This window comes from Alosa sapidissima, chromosome 21 (assembly GCF_018492685.1).
Source record: "Alosa sapidissima isolate fAloSap1 chromosome 21, fAloSap1.pri, whole genome shotgun sequence".
NCBI classification, from domain to species: domain Eukaryota; kingdom Metazoa; phylum Chordata; class Actinopteri; order Clupeiformes; family Clupeidae; genus Alosa; species Alosa sapidissima.
Window position 1 is genome coordinate 21,296,841 of NC_055977.1, and position 27,392 is coordinate 21,324,232.

General features: G+C 39.6%; 2 protein-coding genes and 1 long non-coding RNA gene across 8 annotated transcripts in view; 2 read left to right on the forward strand and 1 right to left on the reverse strand.

Annotated features, from left to right (window-relative positions):
* The window catches only part of prdm1b (PR domain containing 1b, with ZNF domain), a 38,944-nt gene extending 26,324 nt beyond the window's left edge, over positions 1 to 12,620 (forward strand). Inside the window, exons 8-9 of the transcript XR_006026127.1 lie at positions 11,965 to 11,975; positions 12,609 to 12,620. The gene's annotated coding sequence lies outside the window, so the exon portion shown is untranslated. The remainder of the gene's footprint in view (positions 1 to 11,964; positions 11,976 to 12,608) is intronic.
* LOC121695635 lies at positions 618 to 24,932 on the forward strand. Of its 6 annotated transcripts, none has more exons than XM_042076652.1 (9): positions 8,974 to 9,047; positions 18,529 to 18,583; positions 18,708 to 18,768; positions 19,221 to 19,359; positions 19,596 to 19,632; positions 19,736 to 20,061; positions 20,240 to 24,350; positions 24,550 to 24,628; positions 24,740 to 24,932. In XM_042076652.1, the coding sequence occupies exons 3-9, from the start codon at positions 18,714 to 18,716 to the stop codon at positions 24,904 to 24,906; spliced, it is 4,914 nt and encodes a 1,637-aa protein (XP_041932586.1). In that variant the 5' UTR covers positions 8,974 to 9,047; positions 18,529 to 18,583; positions 18,708 to 18,713; the 3' UTR covers positions 24,907 to 24,932. The 6 variants fall into 6 exon arrangements, 5 of the variants coding, with proteins under 5 accessions (XP_041932587.1, XP_041932583.1, XP_041932586.1 ...); XM_042076651.1 differs by lacking the exon at positions 8,974 to 9,047 and adding an exon at positions 17,594 to 17,736; XR_006026126.1 differs by lacking the exon at positions 18,529 to 18,583 and having other exon boundaries at positions 8,965 to 9,047; positions 24,521 to 24,628.
* LOC121695638 lies at positions 6,207 to 27,324 on the reverse strand. Its single transcript, XR_006026128.1, has 3 exons — positions 27,191 to 27,324; positions 24,764 to 24,865; positions 6,207 to 6,367 (listed from the first exon to the last, which is right to left on the reverse strand). It is a non-coding gene; the product is annotated as an uncharacterized LOC121695638 (long non-coding RNA).
* Between the last annotated feature and the right edge of the window lie 68 nt (positions 27,325 to 27,392).

Genomic DNA, 27,392 nt, shown 5'->3' on the forward strand with positions numbered 1-27,392 from the left:
GGACTTGCTATCTGGCTCACCCAAATTCTTCCCCTCACATTTACTCCCCTAAATTACTGCAAATATAGACTTGACTGCAACTTGACTGTTTTGTATTATTTAAATGACAAAGTCATGCCTATGGGTGTGCCCTCTCAGTTTATATCAGTCCCAGGATCTTGCTCTAACAGGTGCTTTACAGCCACAGTAGCAGTTGGTAATCAATTTCAATGTTTTGTTCTGAAGAGAATGGGATTCATTTTCTGATGCTATGATCAACCCTGTAAGTATAATTAGTCTTAATTGCTGAGTGAATTTTCCTGATCAGAAATTCTGTGTTGCAGTGTTGAGACAAAATCTAATGGTTTCTCCCCTTCAAAACAGGTGACAAAGGCACGTTTTCTTGAAGTGTGCTTGATCGTAGCTAAACATGTTACTTTGAGTGCACTTAAAGTCATCATGCCAAGCCTTGCCAGGTGGATAGGAGAGGACCCAGAATTTTTGATGACACCAGACGAGAGCCATGGCTATGTAAATGTCATCGGTACTAGGCCAAAAAATCCATCAATAACCTACATTGAAGATGATCAGGATGTTATCGAACTTAATAAGGGGGTCCTTACCAAGGTCATCCCTAAAGCAGGTAGCAGGTCATCTCTAAGATCCTGTGATTAGCCACTCATGAGCTCACACAGTTCTTCTGGAAAGAGGTATGTTATGCCAATTAGGGGTCGGCGATATGGACAAAAAATTATATCTCAATATTTTTTGTGATTTTGACGATAACGATAATTAGTCGATATCCTTTAAAAAATTGTTTTTGTTAAAGTCTGAGTTACTTTACAGCTCATTATTTATGAATAGCATTATTACAATAATAATCAATAACCTAACCTGTGACTTTTTAACCAAATCAACCAATGCATTGTCACTCTATGACACATTTCCAATTCTGCCCCCACTTGTGTGTGTGGCAATGACATGGTCTAGCCAGCTACATTAGAGAAGATGAATAGGCCTAACAGTTTCCCAAGAGAAAGTCTGAAGCTGAAGTTCCTTTCAAACCTTTACATAGGATTCAATGTAAAACTAAGAGCAGACCAACAGAGTAGCCTACATCTCAGTTATTTCCTTCTATGTTTTGTTTTAGAGCAATCACGTAGGCTAGCATTCCAAGTTACAGAATAGAAACTAATGCGTTAGCTTATGGCTAATGTAAATGAGAAATCCCATAGAGATGCTAACGGTTAGCATAATCGGTAAACGTAGATATTTACAGCGAACTTCAGTCCATTTGTAAAAGAGTTACATGAGAATAGTTATTTGTTTACAACTGACTATTAAAATACTCAAAGGCTAATATTTTCTCTACATATAATACCGTGTAGGAAAAAACGTGACTGTCTCATCAATGCTACTTGAACAAAAGTAGCCACATAAAATCCCAAGTAGGCTACTCTTGCTGCACAAAATAAACATTAGGCTGCGTGGGACAACGTTGTGACCCACTAGTGATCACGTGACACTTGCTCTGCTGCACTTCTCCCGCATAGCCTACCTCCTGGGAATGTATGAGTCTTCATTGCGTGATTTCGAGTGTTTTTTTCCCCATAAGTAATTTAAATACTCAATAATGTCAATTTGCACATAGTTAAAACAACAATCACGATATTATCGCAGACGATATATATCGCCCACCCATAATGCCAATGGCATGGCAGATTGACAGAGGTGGTGGCTGTAAGTTTGTGAATGTAATGTATGTGCTTGCTTGTACATCTGGACTGTGTAATGGGATATGTAAATAAAGCCTTTGAGCTTGTAGAGAATGTTATGGGCTAAACCCAACTATTGTGATTTTCTTAAGGTCCAGCACCTTCCTGCAAATTACTTCATTGCCCCAGCATGGAATCACAAAGGAACATATCCTGCACAATGTCCAGAGGAGTCTTACCAAATTGAATGATGCTGGCTTGACTCCAGATTCAGAAGAATGGATTGACGCCATTGTGACAGAAGTCACACAAACAATACATTCCACCTTTTCCAAGACCAGGCCAGACTTGCAAAACTCATCAAGATTTGCACTTTCACTTCAAAAGATCAAAAGATCAAAAGTATTGAACTGATGAAAGATATTTCTTTGAAGTTGAAAACATATATATCTCAACAACACAAACCCTCTAAAAAACAGCCTTCTTCTCTTGTGGAAGACATTGAAAACAATTCCATTTTGGTTTCAACTACTGCAGAGGCAATGACTACCATCATACAGGAAATGGAAAGATTTTTGGATGGAATTGACAGAACCCATCCTACTAAAAAACTACTTACGACTATGAAGAGGGCTGTTAAAATGCTGGCTTGCCAAAGTGTTTCTTCGAAGGATATCCCTGCTTTTGGTACTCATGATACCGATGACCTTGGTGAGCTCAACGTTTCTAAGAAAGAAAAGCTTGGCCAGAATTCAGGTCAAGGTTCAGGCATTACATTCAGGCTCTCAAGTGACCAATTCCGCGCAAAGGCAAAGAAGGCTATCAGTGATGTTCTCACTGAAAAGGTCAAACTAGTGCATTCCACGTCTTCAGCTGGACCTTGTTTTCCAGAGAGTAACATCATTATGGAAGACAAGGATCTTTCCTCTAGCTGCCCTCCTCATCCAGTTCACTCTGTTGGTTCTGTGATCGTCGACGCATTTGTGGAGGAGATTACATCTATAATAGAATCCACTGAATGTGCAAGAGAATCACTTACAAATGAGGAAACAGCTAGTGACACCCAATTCGGTGAGCCCTCGGCGGTACCAATTACTCTAAAAAATCAGACTGTTGAAGCAGCCAAAGGGCTTTACAACAAAGTCCAACGAAAGATTGGGGAGTTTTTCAAGAACCCACTGATTCTGTGGCGCAAAAGCATGCTTTTCCTGCTCAGAACCGTCAGTACTCTGGTGTTCAACCAACCAGTACTTGCAGCGAGCAGCTTCAGCCCCATACCAGGCCATTTCTCAGAAAGACACATAGTGATGGCACACATAGTGTGGCTTTAGGTGAATTTAATTTGACCCAGACTCAGATTGATGAATGCACGAAAGAAGCCTTGAAAGGGATCCTTACCACCTTCTTGTCTGAGTCAGAGGAACCATCTTTATTCTTAAGCACATCGGCTGACACGTTTGTGGAAAATGTCATTTTCCAACTGGATGATCTGATCTCTTCAACCTCTTTAATGACCTTAGAGAGCAGCAGTGACCAATCCAACAAGAACTTGTTTGAGAATGTCACAAGGGCCTCTGATTCAACATCCAGAAAGTCTTCTTCCCTGGCATGTCTTCAAAAAATGTCTATCAAAGGGTTTCAAACAAATGCTCTTAGGGCTGTAAGCGAAGCCGTACTTAAAACAGTAAGAAGCCATAATGCTAGTGGCACACTGGATCAACATTATTTGCCCGAAAGGATTCAAGTGAGCTCCTTCTTTTTCCTTCCGGTGGAAAGAGAGGCTTCTGACACTGAAGCATTTGAGCAAAACAGACCTAATGTAGATGTAGATTCTGCTGCGTCAATAATGGCAGATCAGTTTGTGACTGACCTGCAGAGTTGTGTTGAGTTTTTGCATTCTATGAAGGACAAGCCACATAAGGGGAATTTCTTCTCTACAGCTTCAAAACTGCATCAACATTTGCTGAACAAGATGGAAGAGGTTTTTTGGTCAAATATCTTTCAAGGGAATCCGCTCATATAAACAACTAGTGAAGGAACCTACAGACGAGCAAAGTTCCATCAGTGAGGTTGAGCATCCCCCTTCGGAGGAGCACAACATCCACCCACTGGTCGATCCCAAGGACACCACCAAAGATATTCTGATCAAGGTATTCACATTATATAAAGATGAGATGATGAGTGAAAATGCAGAGTGTGATATATCACCTGCTGTCTCAACTGAAGACCAAAATATAATTCTGCAACATGAAGCTTATTTTGCTGGGTCACCTGTTCAAAAACTTGGCGAGGATTACACTGACGAAACAGCCCCTTCACCTACAAAGCTTAGCCAGAAACTCTCAGAGGATGAGTTTCAAAGTAAAGCTGAAAAGCTTGTGAGTGATGTTTTATTGCTCTCTGTCAGGACAAATTTCTTCCCTGGAGGCACAGAATGCTGCTTCTGATTTAGTCACACAAGTGACTGATGTGGTGCAGAAACTTTTGGAAGCCACAGCCTCAGACACTCCAGAAAGCTCATATGATATGAAAGACTGCACTGATATGGATATACAACCTTCACATAGCATCTCACAAATATCTGAAGATGCTATTGAGACAATTTGGTCCAACACTTGAAAAAAACATTCCAAAGCTTCAAGAGAAAACTGAAAAAAATATTTTCCAAGTACCGCCACACACAACCCAAAGCTGAGGACGAAGACAAAGAAGCTATTAACAAGGCATTTGGTTTTATTCTGGAGGAACTTGCACAGTCTGTTGATTTGGATGAGGACCACCAAATGATAAGAGGTATAGTCAATGCAATGATAGACAACATTGGAGAGGAGGATGTCCAGTTAATGAAAGAACCACAAAGGGCGAATTCCTCCTCATCCACTGCTTCCAAAAGCAAACTATCAACACTGAGCTCTGAGGTCTTACCTGGTGCAGTCCTCAGCCTTAGTGAGACACCTGCTGAAGCACCTTCTGTGCACCATCTTCATATTGACATGGATGACATGGCTGAAAATGAGCCCTCTCCTATGTCTCATGAATCAATCGTCAACATTGTAAACACCATCTCTGCTGAGCTGGATGTGCAGAATGAGGATTGTTCGCTCTCACTCACTCAGGATCTTACCTCAGTGGGGGAAAGGCTGGAGAGAGTGTGATGAGAGACTGAGCTCACTCTTGCACAATCTTGCTAACCTGATTCACCATCTTTGCTTTAAGGACCAAAAAGGAATGGCTGCCACAAAGTCTGCTTCTGATTCTCTACTTTTGAGCATGGGACAGAGTGGCAAATCCCCCCCCCAAAAAATATTGTCAGACAGATTGTGCAGGTTTATGCTGAGGAGACAGTGAAGCATTTGTTCCTTCCTTGCTTCAACATTCCATCACCTTGGAATATGAATGTGGAAGGAGTTTTCCAACATGCTTCATCCTCTGCATCTTGCCCCAGTTTCCTACATTCCTTATCTGAAATAGTACCCCAAGGTGCCTTGAGATCTCCTTCACAAATACTGCAGACCACATTACAAGTTCTTACCACAGTCATGACGAGGGATGTCATGAACATGCTAGCCCCGACTCTGCAAACAACAGGGGATTTAGAGGGGCAAACGGACCAGCAGCCGGTACCACAGCATCTCTTTGGCAGATCTTGCTCAGGTGATCCCACGCAGATTTCAGTAAGCAAGGATATTGTAATGGGTTCCCCTTATCCTTCACTGAACCCAGTGGATTCCACCTCAGATGATTACTTACACCAGCCTGGTTACTGTATTAGTCATTCGACTACTTTCTAAGTTGAATGATCAAGAGTCACTTTCTGATGATATGTTAGACATATGTAGAGTGCTAATTAACAGGGTAATTACAGAAATTGATGCTGCCTTGGGCATAGCGAAAAGTATGGCCTGTCTATATGACGTGAGCATTAAAAAAGTATTTAGAGCCGTTTACAATGATCTCATGCATGAGTTTGGCAGTAAGGACATTCTCCTGAATGCGATGATGTCAGAGGATCCTTGTTTTGAGTCTCTGGTCACATCCCTAACACGTGAATTCATGCAAACCACTATTTCGCCAAATCTAAAGGAAGAGAAGACCAAGAAGCGGACACTTAGTTTCCTACCAAAACTATCAAAAATCAAGGCCTTTTTTCATATCAAGGTAAAATATATTTAATTGATACTATAATTACGGTTTTGTTTAGATTCGAGTTATATGTTGTAGAAAAGCATACATTTATGTAGTGCTCCTCCCATAACTCACATTGTAGATGTTTTAAGCTTCTCCAAACATAATTAGAATTTACAATTGCCCCTTTTCCATTTTTTAAGCCATTTTATTGCATATGCTAATTTATCAGAAATCAAAGTCAGGCAGTAGTAGAAAGGAGCAGTCCATCAACGTGGATCAGAATCCGACATCGGCTCATGTTGATCCAGGTAAGACATTGGTCATTGTTTATAGCAACTCTGATTTTGCATACAAAATTACAAAAACTACAGGATGACTGGGAAAATGTATAAAGTGATCATAACTTTTGTGTTTTGTAGCTGTCCTATGTGCAGAGTGCTTACCTTGTGGTGCACCAGTTTCCTCCAGTGACAAGACTATCACCATCGCTTCATCAGAGAAGAACGCTCACAAGGGCTTTTTCTCCAGAATCATCTCTAGTTTATCTAGAAAATCCCCAAAGATACACCCAGAGGCACTTCATTAATATTGTAATAAACATACCTGCATTCATTTTGGACCTTTACTCTTTTAGCATTGGAAGACTTCACTTTACTGTAATCAATGTGTAAAATGTTCATCTTTCATGATATTGTAGATTTAGCCTTACAGTGCACAACAATTGCAACTAGTTTTTTGGTAAATGAGGTGTAGCTTAGGCCTACTCTACAAGACATTGGCACTGACTTCTGAACACATCGTAATACTACCACCTCGTGGAGACACATTTTTGTGCATTTCACTTATCTCGTCTCTACAAAGCAGGTCACCGTTTTGTCTCTGGATAATTCGTCATCAATTGGTGGTTCAAAGAAAACGGTTATGATTTCGTTCTTCCTGGAATTAAGTTATTACACTAAGCGTAGGCCACGTATTCGGCATTTGTAGTGTAAGCTGGGACCTACGTTATTTTGAAAGTCCAAAATGGTTCAGACTGTAAAATAATGTAGCCTAGTGTTTATTGTGATAAAATATCTCAAATCCCACTTTTTGAACAAATGTGCAAGACTTGGGCCTAGTTTGCGGGTTTGCTTTTGAAGGCAGGCTCTTTCTTTTACTGTCTGGCCTCTGTTCGGGTGATCCAAGTAGCCTACATACGTCACGAAAACCATTGTAAATCATATGAAATGTATACGACCTATTGGGCATCTCTACCAAGTAGGCGGGACAAATTATCAGAGGCCGTAACGAGTGGATGCCTCTAGGTTGATTAACATAATAAATGCTCTCTGCCACTGAAACTGGCACACCGGCTGGCACGATGTCTGAGTCGGTTTTATAAATAACATCAACCTATTTTTGAGACAGGCGTCTGTCTCCAGCGATTTTGTTGCCTGACAGCGGGGAAAGATGCCTTACCACTAAGGTTTACCTTCATTTTGTTGGTCATTGATAGGAATAGATAGCTTTGCGTTAGATAGTCCTAAGGTTTATTATGTTGGTGAATTAGGCTTAATTTAACTTAGCCTACTTTACGGAGAACCTGCATTAAAAGTAATTTATTTTAATTTATATTAATTTATTCATTCCTCCCAAGATGTAACTGTCATTGACATGTAAGACATACAGAAAGCACCTAGACAAAACAAATTTCATTGAACTAGAACTTGTAGTTTTTCATCAAAATAGACCTATAGTAAACACCTTTTGTACTGTTTTCTTCACCAAATAGGCAATACAGTACTTACAATACAGTACTCTAAATGTGCATTAGATCCATACTTGCAAATAGCAACACAGAACAGACATGGCATCTCTCATGGCATAATAAATGATTGCTGATTGAAGAATTGTGCAAAGGAGTTTCACACAGGTGTATCATAGATTCAGACTTATGCAAGGAATCTATACCACCTGTGAAAAGATGTTTTCCTTTTGTTTAGCACGGGGAAACCAATAGTTTGGGGACTTTAGAGAGACCAAATTTCCCTCACGGGATCAAAAGAGTCCAGTGTATAATGATTGATTAAAGAGTGTTTTTGAATTGGCAACAAGTTGTAGTGTTTGAAGGCAAGATTTGCATTTTGCTGCATGTTTTAAGTGTTTTGAGAGAGTAACAGCCTTTTGCAAGCAAAATGTGTCATTTTGTCCAGAGTGCTTTTGTTCAGACACGGGTGTTAACTGTTTTGAGAATGTGATGTCAGTGGACACAGGTATCAAAACGATCAAGAAAAACTGTAACTGTTTAGGGTAAGGGCAACTGTAAGGGTGTGAGAACTGTGTTCTCTTTTATATCTGTTAAAAGACAAATTCAACAATGTATTGACATATTACAATCAGATTAAATTATTGCAATTACTTATAATGATAAAGACATTCATACTACTGTTGTCCTTAAAGCCAGAATTTATTTTCTCAGACTACAGGTACTATTGATATTTAGAATGTCAAACATTTAGCTTTTGCATCCAAGGCTGTATTGTGAGTGAGTGAGTGTATGTGGGGGGGACACTTAGTTATGTTTGACACTCAGAACACTCACGTCAACCACCCTATTTCCAATTATTCACAATGAGGGCAGCAATCATTAGCCTGGCCTCCGCCTGCGTACTTCCGCTTAATTTCTTTTCTCTACAGTACACTGTCTGGAATAGCTCTCATTCAATTTGTTTACTTCGGCAACTTGTCTCCGAACCAACCAGCGAACAGAGGGCGTTCCTGAGAGCGATTACGTTAAAGTTGCAAGCCTATCGTTATCATTGTGTCCCCCGTGGTTAACATACGTCATTACAAAACGTTAGTGATTGAACTCCAATGATTTCAAACTTCAGACAAGCATCCACCAACCAGGAAATAAACGTTTGCCAATGGATCTAGGCCAGACTCTCTGCGAAGTCATCTCCAAAAGTGGCGAGTTGAACTATTGTATATTTCAGGTGTTAAATCAATGTTAAATTCCATCCTCTGTGAACTAGACAGCTTTCCTTTACACACCCTGTTTAATGACATCATGTAACTACTGTATGCTGCTGATGTCACAAAGCCACAAATGTGACATCATAGGCCTAGTGCCTTATAAGAAGTACATTTCAGTTCAGTTTCAGTTCATTAGGCTACAATAGCAAGCAACCAGCACTGATAAGTCTACAGCCTATGATGAAATGGGATGATATTTCAAACCAAAAGGTATGTGAAACAATTTTCAGCAGCTAGCTTTTTAATTAAATGCAATTAATGTCCTGGGGGCATATCTACGGGGAGGCTGTGGGAGGCAGTGCCACTGAAAGGTAATAATTTGTATAGTCTGCACACAGCTTTCCACCGTTGCTCGTGGTGAAATATCTCACTCGCATGGTGAATTGCATCCACATACTCTTTTCCTATGCACTTTTCCACTAGCCTAAAACCCTGAGAATGAATCCTGATTACTCTAACGTTCTTAAAGTGAGAGGCACTCAATTTGACCTACACACTATACCCTACAACATCGTTTCACAACCTTTGGGTCGGGACCTCGTGGGGTCACCTGAAATTCAAATGGGATCCGCTGAGTTATTCGGTATCTTACAATTGACCAGTACATTACATAAACATACGTATACATGAAATAAAAAGAATTATGAAAAACCCCACGATATCCAAGTTAAGTAACTAATCGGATCCTTCATTACAATCTAGCTATGTAAAAATGAACGTAGGCATCCCGCATGAGATCATCATGGGTAATAATGCTTGATCAACGTTCCAAACAAAGTAGCAAAACAACCAGGCGAGTTAGTCATACAAACAAATTAGTTTGCTAGGACATTAGGGCAAAATACCGCTCTCAACTGAATGTTAACTGACCAGTACATTACATAAACATATACATTAAATTAAAAAAAATATGAAAAACTAATCGGATCCTTCGTTACAATCTAGCTATGTAAAAAAAGAAATCATTTTATTTTTGAGATCATCATGGGTAATATGCTTGATCAACATCCCAAATAAAGTAGCAAAACAACCAGGCGCGAGTTAGTCAAACAAACAAACAAATTAGTTTACTAGGACATTGAAAACACCTGGTCTCCCTCTCTATCATTTTCAAATTCAACAAAACCATAACCCCAAGCTCTCCCCCCCCCTTTCCTTGCCCCCTTCTCTGTCTTTATCTACCTGTTTATTTGCTTGATTGAATTGATTGGTTGATTAATTAATCAATTGATTAATTAAACTAAATTTATTTATTTTATTTAACCTTATTTCCTCCTTTCCCCCCTACATTCACCACTTTACATATAGACACACTAGCAACACCCAAACATAGCATGTTACCAAAGCCCTTTACCATGACCCGATCATGACCACTCACAGACCTTTCTATTCAATTACAAAGAACTGAGTCCCATCCTGTCAGCTCTGTCATCGTCCTGTCCCACTGTCTGTATGCGTGTATGTCTGTCTGTCTGTTTGTCTGTCTATCTGTCTGTCTATCTGTCTCACTTGTCTACGTTACCTTATTGCGTTTCATGTGTTTTATGTTTCAATTCACATGGTGCTATATGATACGATTCCAGGGTCACATAAATGGTTGAGGTAGAACAATTGTATTTGAATTGTAAAAGTTGTCCTCCGAAGAGGGGGGGTGGTGGTGGGCCAAAAAAGATTTTAGGCCTTAAAAAAAAAAAAAAGTTTACTAGGACATTTGGGCAAAATACCGCTCTCAACTGAATGTTACCGCAGAGAGGAGATGCGCTCTCTCATAAATGAATGAATGATTGGGGTCGCCAATGTTTAAGGTTGGGAACCCCTGCCCTACAATGTAATGACATTAAAGGTAAATGTAAGTCAATATGAAAATCATGTAAAATGTAAGTCAAAATAAAAATCAAGAAAATCCCACAAACAAAACAGCCTGGAACGCTATGTAGTTTCTCAGGGAATACTGAAGGGAGGAGTGAGCTACCTCTCTGGTGTGTTTTGTTAGGGACTCACCATTCGCAGTGCTCAGTCCGAGGGGCCGGATAATTAGTTGTCTTTCAAATTCCCTACGTGACGAATTCCTGCTCAATCACTGACTGCATAGCAGACATAGAATGGAAAACCAATTTTTACCGCTTTGTAGTGGGGCTGTTAAGCTCAACGATCTTGCTTTTTATGAAAGAAGCATGAAACTTTCAGAGTTTGTTCTTGATGACCTAAGCTTTCATTTAAGATCTGGAGGCATTCTCAGTTTGAGTTATTGCTGAATAAGGAGAGTTCGATTCATGGCCGTAACTGGAAACACGTCTTCAGACTTTAAAATTAGGCCTACCACCAAAAATTGGTTGAATCTGAACAAAGACAGACTGTAATGCTATAGCATAGCCTACAGATTGACACAAACCATCCCTTTGATCACCGACCCCTCCACAAGTTAGGCTATTTAGGGCCTACCACTTCGAGTTAGAGAGATCAGGAGGAGAAATTGTGAACGGTCTCTGGCTGCAAGACAGGGTCAAATACTCCATTCTGTCATCTTTTAGTGATGGGACTCGATTCGAACGTCACCGAAGGGTTTTGCTGGATTCGAAAGTTTGCTGCTGCGCTGATAAGGAGCAACACTGCTGTATTCTCTGTAGCCTACTGCTGTAATTTAACAAAACCTGTGTTACGTGTCTTAGTTACTCAGCAATCATTGTTGCTAAAGAACTTTTTAAAGTTTTGAAGTCAAATTTCAAATATGTTTTGTTATTGCATAAGCCTAATAAAAATTCCTTGTATAGTGACTCACGGGTATTGAACCCACGTCGACAGATTTATCATCCTCATCACTACCTCTACTCTATCGTAGACAAACGGCAAGAATGGATGTTCATGAACTACTTATTTCTAACAACGGCCTGTTTAGTTCTAAAACACACTATCTAAATAATGCCTCTTGGTTATGAGTAGGCTATGACAGTTTATTGGATAAGGCCTACACTTTATTTATTTAAAGTAAATTGATATTGCCACATAGCAGACGGCTGCATTTCTTGCTGCAGTTTGTTAAAACCAACTGAACACACGTACATTCAAATGCTGAACACACTCCCAGAGGAAACTTTTGCTTCTCATTTGTATCCCTTCTGTTGCTAAGGAGGCAAAATGGTGATTCTCTTTTAAGGATCATTTAAGTATTACTTGTGTCACAATTATTTCTCCTAATTTTGCCTTAGGAGAAATAAAACAAGCAAAAGATGAGACACATAGCAATAAGACAAGTAGGAGTCACATAAGAGATATTAGTTTGAGAATCAGGAGAAATACAGGAGATCTCTTATATGTTTGAGTGTAGTCTCACTTACAACTTGTTTCTCCTTAGGAGAAATAATAGAGCAGATGGAGTTACATAAGAGATATTAGTTTGAGAAGCAGGAGAAATACGGGAGATCTCTTATATGTTTGAGTGTAGTCTCATTTACAACTTGTTTCTCCTTAGGAGAAATAATAGAGCAAATGAGGAGACATTGCAATGAGAAACTGTTGAGAAGTAGGAGTTACAATTGAGATATCAGTTTGAGGGTCAAAAAATAGGGCACTCCATAGCATTTCAAACTTTTATTTTATAAAACAAAGCAAAACAGTTGTACTTTAAAAATGGACTTTAAGCAATGGGAGCTTGCACAGTTGCAATTTAAAATGGACTTCAAGCAATGGAAGCATGTTAATGCCTTGATATGTTCTTTTTATAATGTGTATTCTTATTTTTTATTTTTTTGTGTGTGTGAGTGTGTATGTGAGTATTATTTTTAAAAGCTGCACAAGCAAATTGCATTGTACGGACCAACTGCACAATGACAATTTAAGTCTATCTATAAATCATACAACATGGAGAAATGAACTAATAAACAATAACATAAACAAACTGAACTTGTGCCAAAGCGTGCCATACTGTGTACAATGGTGGATGAAAGCGTGGGCTGGTCAATCTGCGTCTTTTATCCTGGTGGTGGAACCAACCAAAGGGAGGAGGGAGAGAAGAGCAGAAAATAGAACATTGTTAGTTTGTGAGCCACTCAAAAATACAAAGTAAGACATTTGTTTGACTGTCTGCTTTCATAACTGTGGGAATTTTGATACAGCACAAAGATCAGACACACCTTATTAATCACTTAAACACAGAATGGGGGATGTGATAGCTACCACTCACATTTGCTATATGTTGCCAAATTGAAAAACAGATTGTATTGATATATTTGTCAAGCTTAAACAAGTTTGTTGAATTCCCTCACCTCATCTAGTGAGTAAACTGTATTGTCAGGCTAGGATTAACCCCTATCCAGCTTACCACTAGGCAAAACCTTGTTTTGGTTGGACTAAGCCTATTCAGTGTAAAAAAAAATGGGCATCTGAAAATAGTTTAGTTCAGAGTCCTGATGTCAAAAAAGTAATTTGGGCAATTTTTTTTGTCATCTGGGAGCTGGCTCCATAGTCAGAACGCATAACAACTAAATGCAGCGTTGCCTTGTTTAGTTCTGATAGTGGGTTTCAACAGGAACATTTCTCCTGTGATCAGTGAGGTTTAAGTGATGAGTATTGCTGGAACATGTCACTCAGTCTCATTGAAGGGTATTGTGTTAGGTATTGTGACAACTGCTAATAGCTATTGCGACACTTTTGTAGTATCGGTGCACCATGCAACACTAAATTAGACGATCTCTGACGTTAATCAACCCCCTGTTGAATTTTCACATTGTTGTTGTTTTTTCCTAGCCTAGAAATCTAGACACACCCTAGCGGCGGCAAATTAATTTGCTCAGCCTGTACGTCTAGTATCAAACCATAGGGATTTCTATTGGCTGACGCCGTGGACGTCATCCAATCACAGCGCTCTATTTTGTTAGAGAGTCTTAAGGCGGGCTTAACAGGATGGCGACAGTCCTGCGACAGTGAACAACAAGGAAGGTGGCTATGGCAAACGAAGAGCGGTTGTTTGAATCGGCGTTGGCGTCAACTTTGGAGGAGTTGGACTTGTGCTTTTCACAATGCAAACCTTCGTTTAAAAAATTAAGACTTTGGCAACGGAATTTAAGACTTTTTCAGACCTTAATTAAGGAACATGACATTTAAGACCGTTTAAAGACTTTTAAGACCCCGCGGCTACCCTGCATTATGTCAGGAATACCAAAAGTACTTCTATACGGCTCTGGGCTATACTTCCCTGTCCATAACTCAGAATTGGCTGTGCCACATTTTCTTTTTCCTATGAACAGCACACAGTGATTTCCAACAAGAGCTATGGATCAATTCATACCGGATTTGTCCTTTAAGTGATTTGTAAACAAGGAGTGCTTTAGGGTCAATCCGGTAAATCAAAGACAATGACTCAATATTACATCTAAATTAGCCCAAAACATTTAGCTCTGATCACTCAAGAGACACTGACAATTGTCAAGAACAAAAACAAAATACAGTATACACCAGGGGTATTCAATTAATCTTCAGCGAGGTCGTTACGGAAAATTTCCTCAAGCAAAGGTCCGGAGCATCATAATGTTTAGGCTATGTATATGTATGTATGTATAATATATACACAGGGGCGGAGCCAGAGGGGTGGAGGGATATGAGTGGGGGAAATGTCTTGGATGAGTATATTTTGTATATCTTCATTTACAGTAATATAATAAAATTGATTATATTTTAATGTCCCCATGATGGAATTTGTTTTAGAACAGCATAGCCCAATGACAGACAACTTAGATAATTAACTTTAATATGTTTGTATTAAATTGTATTCAAATACAAAGACCTGCAAGAAGTTGCACCATGTGCAACGTGCACAATGTTTGCACACATCCACAATACACTCCTTCATACCAACCTCAAGTTTCTTGAGAACTTTAAAGTTCTCAAGAAACTGATGATTAATCATCTAATCGGAAGACATGGAACCGGTTATGGTTGCCCTGCTACAAGTTACCCCACGTGAAAATGTAATTAATAATTTGCCCAGACTTGTTGTGATCATAATATTGAGATTCAGGAAGATGAAATTACATGATACAAATACAAAGACATTTTATGTGAAAGTAAGGTATTCGTGCGTTTTTGTCCTTCAATTTATGAGTATGGTGTTTGCATCTGGTTTCCCTAATGTATTTGTGCTAATTTCACATCTTGAGCCTGTTTCTGTTTATCTGGATGTTTTGCCTCATGCCACCCTTGAATCAGTGCCTCACTAGTGCCACCCTTGTTAAAAATGTCTAGAATCGCCACTGTGTATATATAATATTAGGATGGATGGATGGAGCCTAGTTGTAGATAGATAGATAGATAGATAGATAGATACTTTATTGATCCCCAAGGGGAAATTCAAGAAGATTGTAGGCCTAGACCTAATGTTTAATGCGAAATAAAATAAGTAGCCTAAAAGGCAACATTCGAAATGAGGAGAAATAAGGCAAGATAAGAGTGATTGGGGAGAAAAACTGAGTAGCCTTGGCTATTTTAAAGATCTTAACGTGAACTTAAAATAAAATTTGAGCTGAGACAAGGCTGGTTCCTTGAACCCATTAATCAGCAAGTTTAATTTAATTTTTTTAGTTTTTTTTATGTTGACCCGAAATCCTGGAAACCCAGGAACATCACTCTGTTGGGCAGTGAATGCATGTCGGCTTAGCTAGATTGTGGTGGATCAATCATATTGCCTTCTTAAATCGTAAAATATTCTGTGGTCTCAGTTCACTGTTGAATGGGCCTAACCTACCCTATGCTTGCTCAATATGCTTTGTCTAGTAGAGGTGCTTCAAATTGGCGCTTTGAAAAATCGCCTGTCTCAGAATAGAAGAGGTCCAGACCAGGGCAATTCTGCGCAAAACTGTCACATCCATATTTAGCCTAGTTGGCGTTACAGACGTAACAGTTTTGCGTGGTATTGCCCCCGTATCGTTATATAAAGCTCTATTCTCGCTGTCTAGCTTACTCCTCTTTGAGCAATCGATGATTTGAAAATAACTTACTTATCGTTAACTTAGATATCCATCTGATTGTTTCTCCTCTCCTCGCTCGTTTCAGGCTATCAGTCTCTTCCCCATAGTAGGCTACTTTACTCACTGACTCGACTTTATCAGAATTCACAGATTTCACTGGCTGAGTAGCAGCAAGCGAAATTATGGTTCCTGACGCTCCTGAAGTAAATGCTGTTATCCTAAACAACGAAACATTTAGCGCAGCTTTGAAATCTTACGTGAAAATCTAAATTAGGCTATATGGTCTGGGATCACGTCACGGTCCGGACTCGGATCGCGGTCCGCCATTTGGTGATCGCTGGTATACACCATACAACAAATATTGTTGGTGAATTAATCATTTTGGCCATGTCATTTTTTTTACTTTTGATGTATCTTCAGCCCATCTGTAAAATATCTTCATAAAACCTAGTGGAAATTTCGCCTCTATCATTTCTATGACAATGTGATTTTGTAGCTTTCGTAGCTACACAGTTTGATGTTAACTGTATAAAGGTTGAATAATTTTAGTGCAATAGAGGCCTACCCTTTATAAAAAGCCCACCAATAATGCTCACCACAATTGGAAATAATTTAAAATAAGAGAAAATTACCCCAGCTTCATGGATGTTTTGGAACCTCCAGCCCTCGTAACAAAAGCCTTCTTGACCTTTGCGGATTCCACAGCTGTCCATCCGCAGAGCGTTCCACAGTGCATAACGTAGGCTGCAAATAAAAAGCAAAATCATTATCAGTGTGGTAATAATAGCTCTGAAACTGACAGTTCCAGTCATTGATTTTGATTAGCTGAAACGTGTTCCTTTCTGTTGTAATTCCCAAGTTACACAAAGTTACACAAGGTTACACATCCTTGTGTAGGCTACACATCCCTACGCAAAGAACGCTGTGGCCAATGCTCCACTTACCATTGTGTGACAGTCTACATGAACTATTTATTGGTGTATGGGTGTCTTTATAAAACCATCAACTGCATAAGTTAAGACAACCAGAGGAATACAATAAATCATCTGTTGGAAATTGATCTTAATGCCTCAATTAAAAAATGAGGAAAAAATCCAACCTTTAAACACACCAATATTCTTTGTGAATGAACCAGGTATCGTAAATTAATAAATGTTATTCCTTAAAATACAGGGGGGCATAAGTAAGGAACCCCCTATGTTAAAATCCCATAGAGGCAGGCAGATTTTTATTTTTAAAGGCCAGTTATTGAATGGACTCAGGATATGCATCCTGATAAAGTTCCCTTGGCTTTTGTAATTAAAAGATAGATAGATAGCCCATCACATAGGACATCATGGTTTTATTTCAGTTAGGCTAATAGCTGGTTTGATTTGCATGCTACAGATTCTATTAATTGCAAAAGAAATGTTGACTGGCAAGTTATTCATGACTGCAGATGCTGACTTGCCTATTTCTCGATCCCTCGACCGCAGCAACGCTACTTCCTAGTTTACCTGGGTTACAAGAATGCCCTTTCACTCCTGTTACAATATGCTGTAATTTATAGCAGGTTAAACAAAAGTGAGAACATATTGTGGGGCAAAATATACTTACCATTTTGGTACGCTGTTTGTTCAGCAATTTGATCTGATGGTCTAGCGTAGTCTTCCAATTTTTTAAGAAAGCCACCGCTATGGCGATTTCAATGGTTAGATTGATTTGTTTAGATCCAGTGAAATTGCTGCCTTGGCAACGCTACGTCATGGCTTCGGGACTCTATGACATCATGCACGTAAGCTGTATGTTGATGTCACAAAGCCACAAATATGACATCATACAATGCCTTATAGAAGAAGTCCATTTCAGTTCAGCTTCAGTTCATTAGTCCACAATGCAAGCAACCAGAGCTGATTAACCCACAGCCTATGATAAAATGGGATGATATTTCAAACGACAAGGTATGTAGAACAACTTACGGCAACTAGCTTTTTAATTAAATGCAATTGATACTAGGCTATTTAGTAACCAAACCAAAATCCATATCAGTTCAGTTAATTTAAGTCATATAGCATCTAGCCATGTATTAGACAAAGACCAGACAGTTACCTAACATCAGAGAACAGGTCAAATATTCCAATTGTCCATACTGTCTATAACTGTCATATCTAACTCTGGTGCCAAATTCATTCATCATTTGTGTAGCCAATTGCTGGTCTATATGTCACATGCAAAATTCATCCACTCTACTCTGTTCTTACTCAATTACTGTAAAATATTTATAAAAATACATCCCATATAAAACATTTCAGACATTCATCTGAAAATGTAATCGTAGTTCAAGAGTTTTGGTGTGAAAAACCTACCTTGGAATAGCTTTTGTATTTCTACGTTGTTCCTGAAGTCTGTTGTGGTGGACATAGGGTATACAGCCTTGACAAAGGGCATATTATGCTCTTGAACTTACTATATTAAAATGAATTTTAAGATTATAACACATACAGTATCTACTTGCCTTTAGCGTAGAAATCTAGACGCGCCCCTAGCGGCAGCAAATTAGGCTACATTTGCTGCCAGGGCTAGTCTAGCTAACTCTCCGTTGGCTTGTGAGCTCCAGAAATCGAAACTTAATCAGGTCATTGAAATCGTGTTTGGTGGGCTTAACATAATGATTGATGGCAGAGTTGCAACGGTTTGGCTTGAATTCCCTGCTACTTGAAAACAAATATCCTATTGCGTCCTATTGTGTGCAGAGGGAATTTGAAAGGCAACTGATTTTCCCGCCCCTCGGACTGAGCACTGCGAACAGTGAGTGCCCAGACCTTATTTTAATGTGGGTCTGGCTCGCCAGGCTAACTTGCCTTTATAATTCTGGCTTGCTGTAGCTTTAAAGGCAGTGCATGTTTAAAATAAGACATATATTGTTTTCTAGAAAAGAATGGATTCTCATGAGGATAGAACTGCACCGGAGGAGAGAAGCATCACAACTGATGGTTAGATTTCCCTTTCCCCATCCATTAGATTAGATTAGACTCAACTTTATTGTCAAAGACAACAAGACAACGAAATGCAGTTTGCGTCTAACCAGAAGTGCAAAAAAGCAGAAAAGTGCAATGTTGATATACAAAGTGTGTAGATAGTAGTATGGTTGGTTTGCAGAAGGTGGTTTACAGTAATATAAATTAAATATAAATATGTGCAGTGTATTAGCAGTAACCTTATAAGAACAGACTATAAATATGGCTATGTAGTATGAACAACATGTACAGCTATGTGCAGTGTAGACAATAAATATGGATATTTAGTATAAACAATATAGACAGATATGTATATACATCTATGTGCAGTATGGTAACAGTACCATTGTAGTGCAGAAACAGTTCCATCATAACTTAACAATTAAAATGTCTAACAACATTTGTTAATCTTTTGTCATGTTATTCAGCTTCTCCATCTGCAGTTCAGCCAGCCTCCACAGAGCCCATATCAGCAGAGGCTCACATGGGCGTCCATCAGCTGTCCACTTCCAGGATCCAGATGGAGATGTTGCCATTGCGTGACTACATTACGGATCTCAGTAAAGAGTAAGTAGCTCTCCTTGGGTCCACAATGAATTTCCCTTTGGCATATACTGTACCATTTTAGATAGCCATGTCAGTAGAGTATCATTATTTAATTTATTTCACAAATGTGCTTTTATCTAAGTGACTCACAGTGTAGTACATATATAGATTTTATATCAGTCCCAGGATCTTGCTCTAACAGGTGCTTTAAAGCCACAGTAACTGTTAGTAATCAATTTCAATGTTTTGTTCTGAAGGGAATGGGATTCATTTTCTGATGCTATGATCAACCCTGTAAGTACAATTGGTCTTAATTGCTGAGTGATTTTTTCCTGATCAGAAATGTTGTGTTGCAGTGTTGAGACAAAATCAAATGGTTTCTCCCCATTCAAAACAGGTGACAAAGGCACATTTTCTTGAAGTGTGCTTGATCGTAGCTAAACATGTTACTTTGAGTGCACTTAAAGTCATCATGCCAAGCCTTGCCAGAAGGCTAGGAGAGGACCCAGAGTTTTTGATGGCACCAGATGAGAGCCATGGCTATGTAAACGTCATCGGCACTAGGCCAAAAAACCCATCAATAATCTACATTGAAGATGATCTGGATGTCATCAAACTTAAAAAGGGGGTCCTTACCAAGGTCATCTCTAAAGCAGGTAGCAGGTCATCTCTAAGATCCTGTGATGAGCCACTCATGAGCTCACGCAGTTCTTCTGGAAAGAGGTATGTTGTGCCAATGCCAATGGCCTGGCAGATTGACAGAGGTGATGGCTGTACGTTTGTGAATGTAATGTATGTGCTTGCTTGTGCATCTGGACTGTGTAATGGGATATGTAAATAAAACCTTTGAGCTTGTAGAGAATGTTATGGGCTAACTCCCAACTATTGTAATTTTCTGAAGGTCCAGCACCTCCCTGCAAACTACTTCATTACCCCAGCATGGAATCACAAAGGACCATATCCTGCGCAATGTCCAGAGGAGTCTTACCAAATTGACTGAAGCTGGTTTAACTCCAGATTCTGAAGAATGGATTGACGCCATTGTGACAGAAGTCACACAAGCTATAGACTCAACCTTTAACGAGACCAGCCCAGACTTGCAAAGCTCATCAAGATTTGCACTTTCACTTCAAAAGATCAAGAGTATTGAACTAATGAAAAATATTTCTTTGAAGTTGAAAACATATATGGCTCAACAACACAAGCCCTCAAAAAAACAGACTTCTTCCCTTGTCGAAGACATTGAAAACAATTCCATTTTGGTTTCAACTACTGCAGAGGCAATGACTACCATCATACAGGAAATGGAAACATGTTTGGATGGAAATGACAAAACCCATCCTACTAAAAAACTACTTGCAACTATGAAGAGGGCTGTTAAAATGCTGGCTTGCCAAAGTGTTTCTTCTAAGGATATCCTTGCTCTTGGTACTCTTGGTACCAATGACCTTGGTGAGCTCAACGTTTCTGAGAAAGAAAAGCTTGGCCAGAATTCAGGTCAAGGTTCAAGCATTGCATTGGACAGGCTCTCAAGTGACCAATTCCGCACAAAGGCAAAGAAGGCTATCAGTGATGTTCTCACTGAAAAGGTCAAAGTAGTGCATTCCACGTCTTCAGCTGGACCTTGTTTTCCATCTGGGTCTGTTCTTAAGAGTAACATCATTATGGAAGACAAGGATCTTTTCTCTAGCTGTTCTCCTCATCCAGTTCACTCTGTTGGTTCTATGATCGTCGATGCATTTGTGGAGGAGATTACATCTATAATAGAATCCACTGAATGTGCAAGAGAATCACTTACAAATGAGGAAACAGCAAGTGACACCCAATTCGGTGAGTCCTCTGTGGTACCAATTACTTTTAAAAATCAGACTGTTGAAGCGGCCAAAGGGCTTTACAACAAAGTCCAACGAAAGATCGGGGTGTTTTTCAAGAACCCACTGATTCTGTGGCACAAAAGCATGTCAATCCCTGATATCGAAAAAATAGAGGCCCTGCAGGTGACGGATGCTTTTTCTGCTCAGAACCCTCAGTACTCTGGTGTTCAACCAACCAGTACTTGCAGCGAGCAGCTTCAGCCCCATACCAGGCCATTTCTCAGAAAGACACATAGTGATGGCACACATAGTGGGTGGGTGGCTTTAGGTGAATTTAATTTGAACCAGACTCAGATTGATGAATGCACGAAAGAAGCCTTGAAAGGGATCCTTACCCCTTTCTGGTCTAAGGAGTCAGAGGAACCATCTTTATCCTTAAGCACATCGGCTGACACGTTTGTGGAAAATGTCATTTTCCAACTGGATGATCTGATCTCTTCAACCTCTTCAATGACCTTAGAGAGCAGCAGTGACCAATCCAACAAGAACTCGTTTGAGAATGTCACAAGGACCTCTGATTCAACATCCAGAAAGTCTTCTTCCCTGGCATGTCTTCAAAAAATGTCTAGCGAAAGGTTTCAAACAAATGCTCTTAGGGCTGTAAGCGAAGCCGTACTTAAAACAGTAAGAAGCCATAATGCTAGTGGCACACTGAATCAACATTATTTGCCAGAAAGGGTTCAAGTGAGCTCCTTCTTTTTCCTTCCGGTGGAAAGAGAGGCTTCTGACACTGAAGCATTTGAGCAAGACAGACCTAATGTAGATGTAGATTCTGCTGCGTCAATAATGGCAGATCAGTTCGTGACTGACCTGCAGAGTTGTGTTGAGTCTCTGCATTCTATGAAGGACAAGCCACATAAGGGGAATTTCTTCTCTACAGTTTCAAAACTGCATCAACATTTGCTGAACAAGATGGAAGAGTTTTTTGGTCAAATATCCTTTAAGGGAATCCGCTCATATGAACAACTAGTGAAGGAACCTACAGACGGGCAAAGTTCCATCAGTGAGGTTGAGCATCCCCCTTCGGAGGAGCACAACATCCACCCACTGGTCGATCCCAAGGACACCACCAAAGATATTCTGATCAAGGTTTTCACATTATATAAAGATGAGATGATGGGTGAAAATGCAGAGTGTGATATATCACCTGCTGTCTCAACTGAAGACCAAAATATAATTCTGCAACTTGAAGCTTATTTTGCTGAGTCACCTGTTCAAAAACTTGGCGATGAGGATTACACTGACGAAACAGTCCCATCACCTACAAAGCTTAGCCAGAAACTCTCAGAGGATGAGTTTCAAAGTAAAGCTGAAAAGCTTGTGAGTGATGTTTTATTGCTCGCTGTCAGGACTTTAACATACTCTCTAGATTCACAGGCAGACCCACACATTTCTTCCCTGGAGGCACAGAATGCTGCTTCTGATTTAGTCAAACAAGTGAGTGATGTGGTGCAGAAACTTTTGGAAGCCACAGCCTCAGAAACTCCAGAAAGCTCATATGATATGAAAGACTGCACTGATATGGATATACAACCTTCACATAGCATCTCTCAAACATCTGAAGATGCTATTGAGACAATTTGGTCCAACACTTGCAAAACATTCCAAAGCTTCAAGAGAAAACTGAAAAAAATATTTTCCAAGTACCGCCACACACAACCCAAATCTGAGGATGAAGACAAAGAAGCTATTAACAAGGCGTTTGGTTTTATTCTGGAGGAACTTGCACAGTCTGTTGATTTAGATGAGGACCACCAAATGATAAGAGGTATAGTCAATGCAATGATAGACAACATTGGAGAGGAGGATGTCCAGTTAATGAAAGAACCACAAAGGGCTAATTCCTCCTCATCCACTGCTTCCAAAAGCAAACTATCAACACTGAGCTCTGAGGTCTTACCTGGTGCAGTCCTCAGCCTTAGTGAGACACCTGCTGAAGCACCTCCTGTGCACCATCTTTATATTGACATGGGTGACATGGCTGAAAATGAGCCCTCTCCTATGTCTCATGAATCAATCGTCAACATTGTAAACACCATCTCTGCTGAGCTGAATGTGCAGAATGAGGATTGTTCGCTCTCACTCACTCAGGATCTTACCTCAGTGGGGGAAAGGCTGGAGAGATTGCTGTGTGATGAGAGACTGAGCTCACTCTCGCACAATCTTGCTAACCTGATTCACCATCTTTGCTTTAAGGACCAAAAAGGAATGGCTGCCACAAAGTCTGCTTCTGATTCTCTACTTTTGAGCATGGGACAGAGTGGCAAATTCCCCCCAAAAAATATTGTCAGACAGATTGTGCAGGTTTATGCTGAGGAGACAGTGAAGCATTTGTTCCTTCCTTGCTTCAACATTCCATCACCTTGGAATATGGATGTGGAAGGAGTTTTCCAACATGCTTCATCCTCTGCATCTTGCCCCAGTTTCCTACATTCCTTATCTGAAATAGTACCCCAAGGTGCCTTGAGATCTCCTTCACAAATACTGCACAGCACATTACAAGTTCTTACCACAGTCATGACGAGGGATGTCATGAACATGCTAGCCCCGACTCTGCAAACAACAGGGGATTTAAAGGGGCAAACGGACCAGCAGCCGGTACCACAGCATCTCTTTGGCAGACCTTGCTCAGGTGATCCCACGCAGATTTCAGTAAGCAAGGATATTGTAATGGGTTCCCCTTATCCTTCACTGAACCCAGTGGATTCCACCTCAGATGATTACACCAGCCTGGTTACTGTATTAATCATTCGACTACTTTCTAAGTTGAATGATCAAGAGTCACTTTCTGATGATATGTTAGACATATGTAGAGTGCTAATTAACAGGGTAATTACAGAAATTGATGCTGCATTGGGCATAGCGAAAAGTATGGCCTGTCTATATGACGTGACGTGCATTAAAAAAGTATTTAGAGCCGTTTACAATGATCTCATGCATGAGTTTGGCAGTAAAGACATTCTCCTGAATGTGATGATGTCAGAGGATCCTTGTTTTGAGAAGTCTCTGGTCACATCCCTAACACGTGAATTCATGCAAACCACTATTTCGCCAAATCTAAAGGAAGAGAAGACCAAGAAGCGGACACTTAGTTTCCTACCAAAACTATCAAAAATCAAGGCCTTTTTTCATATCAAGGTAAAATATATTTAATTGATACTATAATTACGGTTTTGTTTAGATTCGAGTTATATGTTGTAGAAAAGCATACATTTATGTAGTGCTCCTCCCATAACTCACATTGTAGATGTTTTAAGCTTCTCCAAACATAATTAGAATTTACAATTGCCCCTTTTCCATTTTTTAAGCCATTTTATTGCATATGCTAATTTATCAGAAATCAAAGTCAGGCAGTAGTAGAAAGGAGCAGTCCATCAACGTGGATCAGAATCCGACATCGGCTCATGTTGATCCAGGTAAGACATTGGTCATTGTTTATAGCAACTCTGATTTTGCATACAAAATTACAAAAACTACAGGATGACTGGGAAAATGTATAAAGTGATCATAACTTTTGTGTTTTGTAGCTGTCCTATGTGCAGAGTGCTTACCTTGTGGTGCACCAGTTTCCTCCAGTGACAAGACTATCACCATCGCTTCATCAGAGAAGAACGCTCACAAGGGCTTTTTCTCCAGAATCATCTCTAGTTTATCTAGAAAATCCCCAAAGATACACCCAGAGGCACTTCATTAATATTGTAATAAACATACCTGCATTCATTTTGGACCTTTACTCTTTTAGCATTGGAAGACTTCACTTTACTGTAATCAATGTGTAAAATGTTCATCTTTCATGATATTGTAGATTTAGCCTTACAGTGCACAACAATTGCAACTAGTTTTTTGGTAAATGAGGTGTAGCTTAGGCCTACTCTACAAGACATTGGCACTGACTTCTGAACACATCGTAATACTACCACCTCGTGGAGACACATTTTTGTGCATTTCACTTATCTCGTCTCTACAAAGCAGGTCACCGTTTTGTCTCTGGATAATTCGTCATCAATTGGTGGTTCAAAGAAAACGGTTATGATTTCGTTCTTCCTGGAATTAAGTTATTACACTAAGCGTAGGCCACGTATTCGGCATTTGTAGTGTAAGCTGGGACCTACGTTATTTTGAAAGTCCAAAATGGTTCAGACTGTAAAATAATGTAGCCTAGTGTTTATTGTGATAAAATATCTCAAATCCCACTTTTTGAACAAATGTGTAAGACTTGGGCCTAGTTTGCGGGTTTGCTTTTGAAGGCAGGCTCTTTCTTTTACTGTCTGGCCTCTGTTCGGGTGATCCAAGTAGCCTACATACGTCACGAAAACCATTGTAAATCATATGAAATGTATACGACCTATTGGGCATCTCTACCAAGTAGGCGGGACAAATTATCAGAGGCCGTAACGAGTGGATGCCTCTAGGTTGATTAACATAATAAATGCTCTCTGCCACTGAAACTGGCACACCGGCTGGCACGATGTCTGAGTCGGTTTTATAAATAACATCAACCTATTTTTGAGACAGGCGTCTGTCTCCAGCGATTTTGTTGCCTGACAGCGGGGAAAGATGCCTTACCACTAAGGTTTACCTTCATTTTGTTGGTCATTGATAGGAATAGATAGCTTTGCGTTAGATAGTCCTAAGGTTTATTATGTTGGTGAATTAGGCTTAATTTAACTTAGCCTACTTTACGGAGAACCTGCATTAAAAGTAATTTATTTTAATTTATATTAATTTATTCATTCCTCCCAAGATGTAACTGTCATTGACATGTAAGACATACAGAAAGCACCTAGACAAAACAAATTTCATTGAACTAGAACTTGTAGTTTTTCATCAAAATAGACCTATAGTAAACACCTTTTGTACTGTTTTCTTCACCAAATAGGCAATACAGTACTTACAATACAGTACTCTAAATGTGCATTAGATCCATACTTGCAAATAGCAACACAGAACAGACATGGCATCTCTCATGGCATAATAAATGATTGCTGATTGAAGAATTGTGCAAAGGAGTTTCACACAGGTGTATCATAGATTCAGACTTATGCAAGGAATCTATACCACCTGTGAAAAGATGTTTTCCTTTTGTTTAGCACGGGGAAACCAATAGTTTGGGGACTTTAGAGAGACCAAATTTCCCTCACGGGATCAAAAGAGTCCAGTGTATAATGATTGATTAAAGAGTGTTTTTGAATTGGCAACAAGTTGTAGTGTTTGAAGGCAAGATTTGCATTTTGCTGCATGTTTTAAGTGTTTTGAGAGAGTAACAGCCTTTTGCAAGCAAAATGTGTCATTTTGTCCAGAGTGCTTTTGTTCAGACACGGGTGTTAACTGTTTTGAGAATGTGATGTCAGTGGACACAGGTATCAAAACGATCAAGAAAAACTGTAACTGTTTAGGGTAAGGGTGTGAGAACTGTGTTCTCTTTTATATCTGTTAAAAGACAAATTCAACAATGTATTGACATATTACAATCAGATTAAATTATTGCAATTACTTATAATGATAAAGACATTCATACTACTGTTGTCCTTAAAGCCAGAATTTATTTTCTCAGACTACAGGTACTATTGATATTTAGAATGTCAAACATTTAGCTTTTGCATCCAAGGCTGTATTGTGAGTGAGTGTATGTGGGCGGGACACTTAGTTATGTTTGACACTCAGAACACTCACGTCAACCACCCTATTTCCAATTATTCACAATGAGGGCAGCAATCATTAGCCTGGCCTCCGCCTGCGTACTTCCGCTTAATTTCTTTTCTCTACAGTACACTGTCTGGAATAGCTCTCATTCAATTTGTTTACTTCGGCAACTTGTCTCCGAACCAACCAGCGAACAGAGGGCATTCCTGAGAGCGATTACGTTAAAGTTGCAAGCCTATCGTTATCATTGTGTCCCCCGTGGTTAACATACGTCATTACAAAACGTTAGTGATTGAACTCCAATGATTTCAAACTTCAGACAAGCATCCACCAACCAGGAAATAAACGTTTGCCAATGGATCTAGGCCAGACTCTCTGCGAAGTCATCTCCAAAAGTGCGAGTTGAACTATTGTATATTTCAGGTGTTAAATCAATGTTAAATTCCATCCTCTGTGAACTAGACAGCTTTCCTTTACACACCCTGTTTAATGACATCATGTAACTACTGTATGCTGCTGATGTCACAAAGCCACAAA

Excerpts from the sequence above, each read along its gene's own strand:
- LOC121695635 (XM_042076649.1), top strand. The coding sequence starts at position 9,015 with ATGATGAAATGGGATGATATTTCAAACCAAAAG. Across the intron at positions 19,633-19,735 it reads CTGATGCTATGATCAACCCT|GTGACAAAGGCACATTTTCT; the intron begins GTAAGTACAATT and ends CATTCAAAACAG. Across the intron at positions 24,629-24,739 it reads ATCGGCTCATGTTGATCCAG|CTGTCCTATGTGCAGAGTGC; the intron begins GTAAGACATTGG and ends TGTGTTTTGTAG.